The sequence below is a fragment of the Scyliorhinus torazame genome, chromosome 8 (assembly GCF_047496885.1).
Source record: "Scyliorhinus torazame isolate Kashiwa2021f chromosome 8, sScyTor2.1, whole genome shotgun sequence".
NCBI classification, from domain to species: domain Eukaryota; kingdom Metazoa; phylum Chordata; class Chondrichthyes; order Carcharhiniformes; family Scyliorhinidae; genus Scyliorhinus; species Scyliorhinus torazame.
In genome coordinates, this window is record NC_092714.1 from 109621545 (window position 1) to 109635552 (window position 14008).

A 14008-nucleotide genomic window follows, 5' to 3' on the forward strand; every position below is an offset into this window, starting at 1 on the left:
CGTTTTGTTTTACTGCACAGTTGTTGGCTGCTGAGTATTGTGAGTTTCCTGTCCTTTTCAGGTTTTGGAGGGCTCACTGGCAAAGTGGCTGCTTTGCTTTTGTAAAAATCTTTAAATGTTTTTTCCTTTTAAAAAAGAATTGCAGCGATATTGTTCTCTGGGTTCTGAAAATTTACTTCGGCGCAAATCTTTTTTTTGAATGACTTTTTTTAAAACTTAAAGCAACAGTGCTTCTTTTGCTTTTTGTTTGCAGACCTTCCGACCAGCAGCAATCTTTAAAAAAAAAAAACTTGTTACTATTCGATGCAGTTTTCTTTTATTTTTAAAAGTTTGCAGGTTCTAAACAGGTTCCCATGTTTAACTCTACCAGCCTTTTTCTGTAGTGCATTTCAAATCCAGCATGCAGCTTAGTTGAAAAAGGGTTCCTTACTTTAGTTTCTCTTTTCGAGTGGCATTACCACAAAGATCTGTCATTCTCGTTGCCAGTTTGTCATGCTTTAACACTGGTAGGTGAAACAGCTCACGTAGGCACGGAGGTGATTCAACATTGAAGCTTCTGTTTATTGTGTTTCAGCAATTGAACTAGCAACAGCATGAATTCTGCAATCCCATAACGCACTGACTTGCAAAGTACGGCAAGCTAAACAAGGCCTACTACTTAACATTCTGAACAGGGTCTTTAAGGAACAATTCTCTTCTCTTATTCTGAAGTCTGCGTGACGTCTCTGTTTTATGAAAGAGATCCTGACTGAAATCTCCATTTTGCAGTCAGACCTGGAGCCTCAGAGCAGTACAAGGATGCCACTGCCACCATCTGTGAAGATAACCAGAGTCATGAATTTCTTTGCCTCAGAATCCTTCCTGACTGGACTGGACTGTGTGACATCGCTAACACAACTCCCAGTTTATGTCTATGCTGTATAAGGGAGATGACTGACTCTGCTGGGAGAGGGGAGTATATTGCTCTCTCTGACCAGAAGGAGGTAAGCATTCCGCAGGCGGCTTCACCAAGTTAGCTGGCTTCCACTTGGTGCAGGATACCATTGATTGCACATAGTTAGCTTTGTGAGTACTGCATCTAAATGCAGAGATGTACTTGCAGGGTCCCACTCCCTGAATGTTCAGTTGGTGTACAGCCATGCTCAGTGTATCATGCAGGTGAATGCCCAGTATCCCAAGAGCAGTCATGATGCCTTTATTTTACACCTGACTTTATTTTACACCTGACCTACTATCTGTACTTGAGCCACCATGTCAAACCAGAAGATGAAAACTGGGTAACAAGTGTGATGTTCTTTGCTTTCTTGATAAGGATGGCTTTGATGTATAGTGTTCAACAAAGAACATCAAGCTATGTTGATTAACAAAGCTAATTTATTAACGCTACTTATAACTGGATTCAAACGTCTTACTAAGATACAAAGGTTGCTAAATAAACTAAACTGTAATTCTATCTACAGATCTCCTGAAGACATGACTGCTCTCTATCCCACCTAATCACCTACTCCCAGAATCAAGGGTGTCACGTTATCTATGTGACTGCTCTTGAACACCATCTGGTGGTTTGATGCATTTACATGAAATTGTTAACCCTTCATTTACCATACAATATCCATATTGTCACATCCCCTTTTCTTTGAAGTTGTTTGGAGACTTGTACAAACATATTTACATGATATGATCATTGTATGTGCTATACATGGTTTCATTGTTACTGTCCATGTGTTAACAATGTTTTCTTTTCTTCTTTAATGTTCACATTGAGTCTGTCCGGTTTCTTTTTTATATGTATGGACCTTTTCAATTGTGTTTGTTCCACTGCTTTCGTTGTCTTCGCTGCTGCAACAATATCTCGCTGTCGTGCTGTAGAAGTTTCCTTAAATAGCTCTGTGTCAAGCTGTATGTGTGGAAATACAGGTTGAGCTGTCTTCACTTTGAGAAGCGCTCTACGATTCCTTTGTAGGATTGAACCCACTCCCGTTATGACGATGTATGAGTGTGGAGCTGCCTGACGAATCACGCGTGCCATTCAAGACTATCCTGTCGGAAGCTGTAGGGGCACATTATCTCCTGCCTCTAGCGTTGCTAGATCCTTCGCTGTCCTGTCATAGTAATGTTGCTGTTTCTGTTTGTTTTGCTTGGTTTTCTGTACTGCATGGTTATTGTCAGGATTTGCTGCAGTTAGACACGGCAAAGTGGTACTTAGCTGTCGATTCATCCGCAGATGTGCTGGTGAGAATCTTGTTGCTAGTGATGTCGCTCTGTAGGTTAACAAAGCTATGTATGGATTGCATCTGAAATTCAATGCTTTTTTGAGTAGTTTATTGGCTATATGTGCACCCTTCTCATCCTTCCCATTAGATTGTGCATGAAGCAGGCTGGAGGGACATGCTGAAAGTCATATTGTTTTGAGAAGTCTGTCCAGTCACAGCTATCAAAACACGGTCCATTGATACTCATGACGGCGAATGGGATTCCATGCCTTGCAAATATTTCCTTTGCAGCATTTATGATCACCTTCGAACTGGAATTGGTAACTTTTAAAAAATAAATTTAGAGTACCCAATTCATTTTTTCCAATTAAGGGGCAATTTAGCATGTTCAATCCACCTACCCTGCACATTTTTGGGTTGTGGGGGTGAAACCCATGCAAACACGGGGAGAATGTGCAAACTCCACATGGGCAGTGACCCAGAGCCGGGATCGAACCTGGGACCTCGGCGCCGTGAGACTGCAGTGCTACCACTTCGCCACCGTGCTACCCTGGAATTGGGTAACTTGATCACCTCGGAATAGTTTGAGAAATAGTCTATGACTAACAAATAATCATTGCCTTGGAAGAAAAACAGATCGATGCCGACCTTTGACCATGGAGTTGTGACGATTTCATGCATCGTAAGTGTTTCCTTCTGCTGATGTGGCTGGTTTTTCTGACAGATTTTGCATTCAGTGAGAAGATGATTAATATCCTCAGTGATACCTGGTCAATATATAGACTGACGAGCTCTTTGTTTGCACTTTTCCGTCCCCAGATGGCCTTCATGCCCCTTGCTGAGGATCATGTTTCTCAACGAAGTCGGAATTACAATCTCAGCTTGTCCGAGCAGGAATCCGTTTACACTGCTTAGTTCCGCTTGTATGTTCCTGTAGTTGGAACAAGTTCCTTTGGGCCGACCATCTCACATGTAATCCAACACACGTTGGATTGTTTCATCTTCGATGTTCTTCCTTGATGAGTTTCATCTTTTTGTCAGAGACAGGGAAGACTTTCTTCAGTCAGGATTGCTTGAGCTTCGATGATGTGTACAATGTCGGTCGTCCCGGGATCATCAGTTGCACGCGCCAGTGCATCAGCTATAACGATCTCCGAGCGGCATGTGGCGCAGTGGTTAGTACTGGGACTACGGCGCAGATGACCCAGATTCGAATCTAGGCCCTGGGTCACTGTCCGTGTGGAGTTTGCACATTCTCCCCATGTCTGCGTGGGTTTCACCACCACAACCCAAAGATGTGCAGGTTAAGTGGATTGGCCACACTAAATTGCCCCTTAATTGGAAAAAAAAATAATTGGGTACTCTAAAATTTTAAAAAATCTATAACAATCTCTTTACCTGGCATGTAGAATAGCTCAAAGTCATACTTTGAAGTTTCATAACCACCCATCGGAGATATGTCATTCAAGTTTTTCTTTATAATGGGTACGAGAGGACGATGATTATTTTCCACTGTGAAGGTGGGTAACCCATACACATAGTTATGGAATTTGTCCACACCAGTGAGGAGACCCAAACACTCTTTTTCAATTTGTGCATAGCGCTGCTTGGTTGGTGTCATCGCTCTCGAGGCATATGCAATCGGTTGCCATTGCCCTTCACATGTCTGCTGTAACAGCAAAGCTCCTCTGCCGTCTTTGCTGGCATCTGTCGAAATCTTTGTTTTACTCTTGGGATCAAAGAAGGACAGGATTGGTGCTGTGGTGAGTGCTGCCTTTAAGTCTGACCACTCCCTATTGTGTTCTTCAGACCAAGGGAAAATTACATTTTTCTGTATTAGCTGTTTCAGTGCCATGGTACGTGATGACAAATTCGGAATGAACTTTCCCAGAAAGTTTACCATGCCTAGCATTTTAAGAACCGCTTTTTTGACTTTTGGAGCAGATAATAGCTGCAATTGTTTCAGTGTCTGGCTGCACAATTTGAACTGAAATTTGATCACCTAAAAATGTGTGTTTGGAAATGCCAAATTGGCATTTGGCTCTATTTAGTTTTAAACCAAACTTCTCAATTCGCTTCATGACTTGAAGAAGTTGTGCGTTCTTCATTTGCTGACCATATGATGATGTCATCACATATACTCTGACCATTGCAATATCTTCTATCATTTGTTCCATGGCTCGATGAAAAATTTCAGATGCTGATATACCGAAAGGCATTCTATTAAATCAGCACCTTCCATATGGAGTGTTGAACGTACAGAGTTTCCTGCTTGCTTTATCTAGCTTAAGTTGCCAAAACCCTCTGGGTGCATCTAGTTTTGTGACGATTTTGGCATCTGACAACTCACTCGTGATTTCTTCACATTTGGGAATTGGGTAGTGTTCCCTCTTAATATTTTGGTTTAGATCGATGCAGATTCTTAGGTCACCATTTGCTTTCTTCGCACACCATAGAACTGACCCAGTCAGTTGGTTCTTCCACTTTGGTGATTATCGCCAGCTGCTGCATACGGTCAAGTTCCAGTTTTTAAAATTCCCTCAAAGGAGACAGCATCCTCCTTGGTGGATGAATGACTGGTCTGGCATTCGCTCTAAGCTGTATTTTCTCATTCCATGAAAAACATTCGGAAATTTGTTAATAATGGCTTTAATTTAGTCTTTGCCATTGGCTGAGATCCTGTCTGAGCAATAAATGCACTTCACAAGCTGCAGTAGCTCACATGCCTGAACACCCAATAATGAAGATCGCTGTGGTTCTACAATTTCAAATTTGATTGGAATCATCTTGTCCTTGACCTGAACCATTGGATAGCAGGTCCCCATTGTGGTAATAACATTGCCATTGTAGTCCCATAACTGACAGTCATCAATTACAGTTTTTGTCTTTAGTTTGGCCATGCCTGTCTGATTAATAAGATTAGCTCGTGCACCAGCATCTAATTTCATTTGTATATTGGTTCCGTTAATTTTTAATGGAATCGTCCAATCATCATTATCGTGAATGATTGAGATCTGTTTTTAAATGTCTGCATCGGAAATTGCCTGTTGTACTTTATCTACACTTTCAACTGTATCGACTAAGAAAGAATCTTCTAAATCAAATCCATCTTGCATTGTGTCAGGTCTACTCGCTTTATTATCATGTTTTTTTAAGCTTATTTCCTGTACAGCTCTTCCCTTGTTAACTGTACCCATCTTAAATTGTTGCAATGTCGTTCCCGTTCTGCACTGAGAAGCAAAGTAATTCAGTCTGTGACACTTCGCACAGGTTTTACCGAACGCAGGGCATTTATTTACTTGGTGGGTGTTGCCACAACGTCAGCACGTCATGACGCTCGTGATGTAATGCGCAAAATGGCTGCCGTCTGGAGCACATTTGTTTTTCAAGTGCGCCACAGCATTAATGGCATCGGCCGCATTCAGTTTTGCGCCATTTTCACGGAGCAACATTGCAGAGTACTGATTTTTTTTGCCAGTTCGCTTGCTCTACATATACTAATGGTGTCTGTGGTGTTGGGTGTTCTGACACACAGAAGGGCCAACACAGTTGCATATGGTACAACGCTTCTTTATTTAAACTCACTATTTACAACTTGGTCTTTGCACTCTGCACGTGGGGGGCTCCCTGCTTGTGGTGTTTCAACAGCTCTTTCTTGTTTCCTTCTCCCCAGACCTACTGACCTCCAGGTGTCGTGCTCGTGCTTTTTATGTGGTTGGTGTTCTTGTCTGTGATTGGTTGTGGTGTTGTGTACTCTGATTTGCCTGTTAGTGTGTCCATCATGATGTGTGTGTTTGAATATCATGACATCCCCCCTTTTTACAAAGATATGTGCCTACGTGGTAATAAATATGATCGTGACGTGAGTGCATCTAAGAGTGTGTGTGTGTCGTGTGCAGCATGTGTCTATGACGGAACTATGTACATGGGGCGATGTCGAGTGCGTCACATGAATCCAGTTGTACCATAACATAACAGAAATGCGAACGAGAGAAGAAGAAAAAAAATTTGAACAGTTGTCCAGTCAGACGACATCTGGAACGATAAACAACAACAGGTTATCATGTAAAATTGTCCAACTTATTAAACATATGAACTGTATTATAAGTCCATTCTAATGGGTTTGCGACGAATTCGGGTTGACCGCCTTAAGGGTGGATCAAGAACCACCGGCTGCTGTGCAGGCATGGCCATGGGTGGCGATGGAAAGGGCGTGATGTGCGGCAGCTCCACAAAGTCATCCTCGGAAGCCTGTTGAGGATCTGGCGTGTTGTGTGGCTGTGAGCGTGGAAGTCGGCGAAGGGCGCGCCGATTGCGGCGACGCACGGAACCATCCGGCATGCGAACCAGGAACGAGCGGGGAGCCACTTGTCGGAGGACTTCGGCCGGTGCTGACCAGCCACCATACGGTTGATGGACGCGTACTTTGTCTCCGGAGGACAGGGGGGGCAGGTCCGTCGCTCGTGTGTCGTACCGACCTTTCTGGCGATCACGCTGCAGTTGCATGTTCCGAAGAACCGCCTCATGGTCTGTTGTCGGTGCCAGGACGGAAGGTACCGTCGTCCTGAGGGAGCGACCCATTAGTAGCTGCGCTGGGGAGAGGCCCGTGGATAACGGGGCCGATCGATAGGCCAGCAAGGCAAGGTTAAAGTCCGATCCGTCATCAGCCGCCTTGCACAGGAGCCGCTTTGCGATGTGGACACCCTTTTCAGCCTTCCCGTTCGATTGTGGATGCAGAGGGCTGGATGTCACATGAGTGAAACCATATGCTGCGGCAAAGGACGACCATTCACGGCTGGCAAAACAAGGTCCATTGTCTGACATGACAGTCCTTGGAATGCCGTGGCGAGCAAACGTTTCCTTGCAGGCCCCAATGACTGCGGACGACGTCAGATCATGGAGAGGCATGACTTCCGGGTAGTTTGAGAAGTAGTCTATAATAACAATGTAATCTCTGCCGAGCGCGTGAAATAGGTCAACACCCACCTTCGCCCAGGGGGACGTCACCATCTCGTGTGGTAGAAGTGTTTCCGGAGGTTGCGCTGGCTGAAACCTCTGACAGGTTGTGCAGTTGAGCACCATGTTGGCTATGTCTTCATTAATACCCGGCCAATATACCGCCTCCCGGGCCCTTCGTCTGCATTTTTCGACGCCCAAGTGGCCTTCGTGTAGTTGACGAAGAATCATCTGGCGCACACTGTGTGGAATGACGATCCTATGCGATTTCATAAGGACCCCGTCTATATTGGTGAGATCATCTCGCACATTATAAAACTGGGGGCACTGCCCTTTTAGCCACCCTTCCGTCATGTGGCGCATCACTCGCTGCAGCAGAGGGTCAGTCGCCGTCTCTGCGCGTATGTGGGCCAGACAAGGATCATCAGCTGGCATATTTGCTGCTGTCAGAGTCACGTGTGCCTCAATTTGACGCACGAACCCCTCCGCATCTGGTGGTGTGCTCACTGCTCGGGAAAGAGTGTCCGCCACTATGAGTTCCTTCCCCGGAGTGTAGATCAGTTCAAAATCGTACCTCCTGAGTTTAAGTAAGATGCGCTGGAGGCGAGGAGTCATGTCGTTCAGGTCTTTGTTAATGATGTTGACCAGGGGGCGGTGGTCAGTTTCGACCGTGAATCGTGGCAGGCCATACACATAGTCGTGGAACTTGTCCAGTCCAGTTAACAAGCCCAGGCATTCTTTTTCGATTTGCGCGTAGCGCTGTTCGGTAGGGGTCATGGCTCGTGAGGCATACGCAACCGGGGCCCATGATGACGTGCTGTCTTTTTGCAGGAGTACCGCTCCAATACCAGATTGGCTGGCGTCTGTTGAGATCTTTGTAGGGCGAGTCGTGTCAAAGAAGGCCAGCACTGGTGCCGTGACCAGTTTGTGCTTGAGCTCCTCCCATTCCCGCTGATGCGACTGGTGCCAGTTGAATTCCGTCGATTTTTTTACGAGATGGCGCATGTTTGTTGTATGAGAAGCCAGGTTGGGAATGAACTTCCCAAGGAAGTTGACCATGCCCAGGAATCTTAAGACAGCCTTCTTGTCAGCCGGTCGTGGCATGGCTGTGATGGCGCTAACCTTGTCTGCATCGGGACGGACCCCGGACCTTGAGATGTGGTCCCCGAGGAATTTCAGCTCCGTCTGGCCGAAAGCACACTTCGCACGGTTGAGACGCAGGCCATTTTGCCGTATGCGGGTGAAGACACGTCGAAGACGATGCATGTGTTCCTGCGGAGTGGTGGACCAAATGATGATATCGTCCACATATACACGTACCCCTTCGATGCCTTCCATCATCTGCTCCATAATGCGGTGGAATACTTCAGATGCCGAAATGATGCCGAATGGCATCCGGTTGTAGCAGAATCTGCCAAAAGGGGTGTTGAATGTGCATAGTCTTCGGCTGGCCGGGTCCAGTTTGATCTGCCAGAATCCTTTGGACGCATCCAATTTAGTGAATATGTTGGCTCGCGCCATCTCGCTGGTGAGGTCTTCTCGTTTCGGGATGGGATAGTGTTCCCGCATGATGTTGTTGTTCAGATCTTTTGGATCTATACATATACGGAGCTCGCCAGAGGGCTTCTTTACACAGACCATGGAGCTGACCCATGGCGTGGGCTCCGTGACCTTGGATAGGACCCCTTGGTCCTGAAGAATCTGCAGTTGTGCCTTGAGGCGGTCTTTGAGAGGCGCAGGAACCCTGCGAGGTGCGTGAACGACAGGGATGGCGTCCGGTCTGAGTCGAATCTTGTACGTGTGTGGCAATGTCCCCATGCCTTCAAAAACCTCCTGGTTGTGAGCGAGGAGGGAATGGAGATTCGCGTGGAACTCAGCATCCGGGAAGTCGGATATCTCATCTGGAGAGAGAGACATGATGCGCTGTACCAGGTGAAGGACCTTACACGCTTGTGCGCCCAGTAACGAGTCCTTTGATGAGCCCACAACTTCGAAGGGGAGTGTGGCCGTGTACCTCTTGTGAGTCACCTGTAGCTGGCAAGATCCTACGGACGGGATAACGTTCCCGTTATAGTCAACCATCTTAAGCCGGGATGGTGTGATGGGTGGTTTGACCTTCATGGCCTGGACTGCAGAGTAAGCAATCAGGTTGGCGGATGCGCCGGTGTCCAGACGGAAGGCGACGCGCGATCGGTTGACCGTCAGGGTGGCACACCACTCATCGTCTGGATTGATGGCATTGACCTTGTTGACATCAATGACGGCAACTCGGAAGTCATCCTGGTCATCTGCATCACTTAACTGTAAGTCGTGATGCGTGGGCTGGACGGTCCTGACTCGTGTGCGAGGTTGTCGAGGATGCGCCGGATCCATGGGTTGAGCCGCACGACAGCGGGCTGCGTAGTGGCCTATCATGGCACATCTGTTGCACTGTTGGTATTTTGCAGGACATTGCCCTTTTAAGTGTAGACCTCCACACTTGCTGCACGTCATGACGTCACGACGTTCGTTGCGCCACTGCGCATGCGCAGTGCGATCTTGCGGTGGGCGCGCCTGCGCAGTGCGTCCCTCGTTGTGGCCGTTATTCTTGGCGCGCACCTGCGCGGGAGACCGCGAAAAGCGCGGGAAGCGGCCGCTGTCGTCCGGGCCGTGGGGCGGGAAGAAATCGACGGCCTGGATGCGTTCAACGTCGTGGGCGGCCTGGCTTGCCGATTCGACGGCTGGGGACCCCCTCCGTGCCAACTCGGACGCCTGAAATCGGGCAAAACGGCAGGCAGCATTTTCATGGAGGACACAGGCTTCCACAGCAGACGCTAAGGTGAGGCTCTTTATTTTAAGAAGCTGCTGGCGTAGGCCACTAGAGGCAACGCCAAAAACAATCTGGTCCCTGATCATGGACTCTGTGGTGGTGCCGTAACCGCAGGACTGCGCTAGAATCCGGAGGTGCGTCAAAAAGGGTTGAAAAAGCTCCTCCTTACCTTGCAGGCGTTGCTGAAAGATGTATCTTTCGAAAGTTTCGTTTACTTCAGTTTGAAAGTGCTGGTCCATTTTGAGGATGACCGTGTCATATTTGGCCTGGTTTTCGCCTTCCTCGAACACCAGTGAATTAAAGACATCGTTTGGGTGGGGGCCTGCGTAGAAGAGGAGCATTGCAATCTTCGAATCATCCGAGACATTCTGTTTTTCGGTGGCACGGATGTACAGGTCAAATCGCTGCCTGTAGAGCTTCCAGTTGGTGCCTAGGTTCCCCGTGACTTGCATCGGCTGCGGTTTGCCGGTGTGGTCCATGTCCAGAATGGCAGGTTGGTAGGCAGGTATCGATCCACTCCTGTACCATGTGGTGTTGGGTGTTCTGACACACAGAAGGGCCAACACAGTTGCATATGGTACAACGCTACTTTATTTAAACTCACTATTTACAACTTGGTCTTTGCACTCTGCACGTGGGGGGCTCCCTGCTTGTGGTGTTTCAACAGCTCTTTCTTGTTTCCTTCTCCCCAGACCTACTGACCTCCAGGTGTCGTGCTCGTGCTTTTTATGTGGTTGGTGTTCTTGTCTGTGATTGGTTGTGGTGTTGTGTACTCTGATTTGCCTGTTAGTGTGTCCATCATGATGTGTGTGTTTGAATATCATGACAGTGTCTTCTAACATTAACTTTGATTGGCTAAATAATCTCTCTCTCAGTTTTTTACTTTTAACTCGGTAGACTATCTGATCGCGTTGAAGTGAGTCACGGGTCTGCGCTTTTAAGCCTGAGATCTGTAATAAAGCAGTCAAGTGTTTCATCTGCTTTCTGGACTCTGTCTGAAAATATATCTTTCAGAAGTTTAATTTAGCTGAAGCTCGCAATGCTTGTCAAACATTTTGATTACTTGACTGTATTTTTTTTTATCAGCCTCATCCTCAAATCGGAATGAGTTGAAATTTTCTCGAACTCGCGATCCAGCCATTGTTAGAAACAGCGCTATTTTATGCTGGCTGCTGGCCACTTCGAGGTCTGAGGCAAAGATATATAATTCAAACTGCTGTTTGAAATTTCTCTAGTTAACATCAACTTTACCAATGTCCGAAATTGCCGTGGAGTTTGCAAACCTTCCATCTCGCTCTGACTGGGCAGTCCTTCGACATTGCTTGCTTCAATGAGGTCATTGAGATCGGAGCCTGATAGGAATTCTTTTCCTTTCTTCGCAAGTTTTGTTTTCACCCAGATTTAAAAAAAACATTTTTTCTCTCACTAAACCTTTCCATTTTACCTGAGCAAGCACTCTTGGTAGCATGTGATGTTCTTTGTTTTCTGGATAAGGATGGCTTTGATGTGTAGTGTTCAACAAAGAACATCAAGCTACGTTGATTAACAAAGCTAATTTATTAGCCCTACTTATAACTGGATTTGAAGGTCTCTCTAAGGTACAAAGATTTCTAAATAAACTAAACTATAATTCTATCTACAGATCTCCTAAACACACGATTACTCTCTATCCCGCCTAATCACCTACTCCCAGAATCAAGGGTGTCATGTGATCTACGTGACTGCTCTTGATCACCACCTGGTGGTTAGATGCATTTACATAAAATTGTTAATCCTTCATTTACCATACAATATCAAATTGTCACAAGGACAATCCAGTGACCTCCTGCTTCATGATCCAGGGTGCCATTCAAGCACATGTGGAAAGCATACAAACCACTTACGCAGAATTCTGATGTGCTTAATTCTTCATCTGCCTGGTCACTTTGGAGCCAAGCAGTCCTCACCACAGCTTCATCATCATCTGTTGCATTCTGTACAATCCCGCCATAATGTGGGCGCTTTACTTGGCCACCTGGGCAATTCTGAGCAATTCAGGAGGAAACAGAGGATGAGGAGGAACGGAGGAGGCAACCAATGTGTCCTCTTTCAGGTTAGGCTGTTCATGATTGACTTATCTGACTGTGATACGAGTGAATACAAGCTGAATTTCCCATAGCACAGCAGTTCCATACCTCACCTTCACTTGTTACTGATCATCACTGTGTCCTTTTGGTCAGAGTTCTTAAATAAAAGTAACCGCAAAACAACCATTTCATATAAAGTTTATCAATTTACCTATCCAGTATGCCTGCAATAGTCAACTTAAGATTTTCTGCATGCATGACAGCAACCTTTTCTATACATTGTTCCATCAAAAGTCTTCACCTGAGTCCGCAGCAGCAGAACATGTGTGACCTTATCCTCCAGGGAGCTGGAACCTCCAATTCTTTTTCTCACTGCCCTGCCTGTACTCATTCCTGGCAACTCGCCACATGCAGGAATTGTTGTTATTATACCGTTAAGTGCAGTGCCAGTTTTTGAGCAAGTGGCTGCAAGTGTGAAATCGAGTGACGGTATTTCATCACCATTGGGTTTGGTCTTCCTCGTGCATTTATGCTCCTGCACCACTACTTGGATCCCTGGGAGAAGAAAGGCACAAGGGGAGGGTTGTGGTGATGGGAGACGGGTGCATGCTTGCAGAATCTGAAGCATGAAAATTGGGGGATGGTGGGATGAGAGGAATTGGGCAAGAATATAGTGGCATTTTCCACCCGACAGCTGGCTACTTCCTCCGTCTTGGCTGGTCACCCAATGGAGCGTAAAGTCTCCTCCATTGAGGTAATATAATTGTGTCTGACGCTTAGGTGTTCCTGCCTTCTGTTATGTGTAACACCCTGCCCTGCAAGAGAGAGGAAGCACAATAGGGGGTTCCTTGAAGGTCTTGGAAATTGGTAGGCAATGCCCTTGCCTCTGAGCCAGAAACTGAGTTCAAGTCCCACTCCAGGACTCAAGTCGTGACGGAAGTTGATTATCAGCCTGTTAATCCTTACAACACATCCTCACTATTCCCCAAAGTGAAACAGAGTATGTGTAAAGATACAGAACAAAGATAAATCGTGAAAGAAGTTCCCTGATTTTGACATGTTGATGTTTAAGGAATGACAATATTGGTATTCTGATTTAGAGATGATGTTGTTCCTACGCACTTGCTGTTCCATTTTTTATTCTTTCATGAGTTGAGGGTGTCGCTGGCTGGGCCAGCATTTGTTGCACATCCCTAATTACCCTTGAACTCAGTGGCTTGCCAAGCCATTTCACAGTACAGTTGAGACACGTTGTGGCTTTTGGATCACATAAAGGCCAGACCAGGAAAGGACAGCAGATTTATTTCCTCAAAGGGCATTAATGAACCTGGATGGATTTTTACAACAATTGATGATGGTTTCATAGTCACCATTACTGGGATTAGCTTTATATTGAAGATTTATTAATTTAATTGAAATTTCACTGGTTGCACTGGTGGGATTTGAACCCATGTTTCCAGAACATTAACCAAAATCCCTGGATTACCAGTCCAGTGGCATTGCCACTTCTCCCAAACTTTTGTTCTTCTTTGTGCTCAGAAGATGCGCAGGGACTTGGCAGTGTCCTGCAGCCATGGTACATCAGTGGTGGAGACAGTATGTATCCAACTGTCTTGGTTAAAGAGGTTGGTATTAATTTGGTACTTGTAGGACTCTAGAAATGAAGACAAAATCTGGGAACATTTTGCGGTAAGATACAATTGTTTGGAAATTTTGGGGTTTTCATGTTTGTGTTCATGCTTATGTTTATTTGTCTTCTGAAAATATAAAGACAGATATGGTGATGAGAAATTGCTTCTGGTTAATGAATGGAAGGGAAAAAGGAGATATTGTTTCATCTGTCAATGTTATGCTATTAGAAATTTCCCATATTTTCAGAGTTATCATGTTTTCTCTCAGCAGTGTTATGCATAAGGTTTGCTTCCATTGTCACTCGGAGTAATTTTTGCTAATGGGGAGGAGAC

General features: G+C 45.9%; 1 protein-coding gene across 8 annotated transcripts in view; it reads left to right on the top strand.

Annotated features, from left to right (window-relative positions):
- LOC140428034 (rho guanine nucleotide exchange factor TIAM1-like) overlaps positions 1–14008 on the top strand; it is a 473602-nt gene that overhangs the window by 340073 nt on the left and 119521 nt on the right. The window contains exon 1 of one of the 8 annotated variants that reach the window (XM_072514016.1): positions 831–983. The exons of the other annotated variants lie outside the window; for them this stretch is intronic. Within the exon in view, the coding sequence (XP_072370117.1) occupies positions 930–983 (54 nt within the window). The 5' untranslated portion in view covers positions 831–929. Of the gene's footprint in view, positions 1–830; positions 984–14008 lie in introns of those variants that run through there. 8 annotated transcript variants of the gene reach the window in all.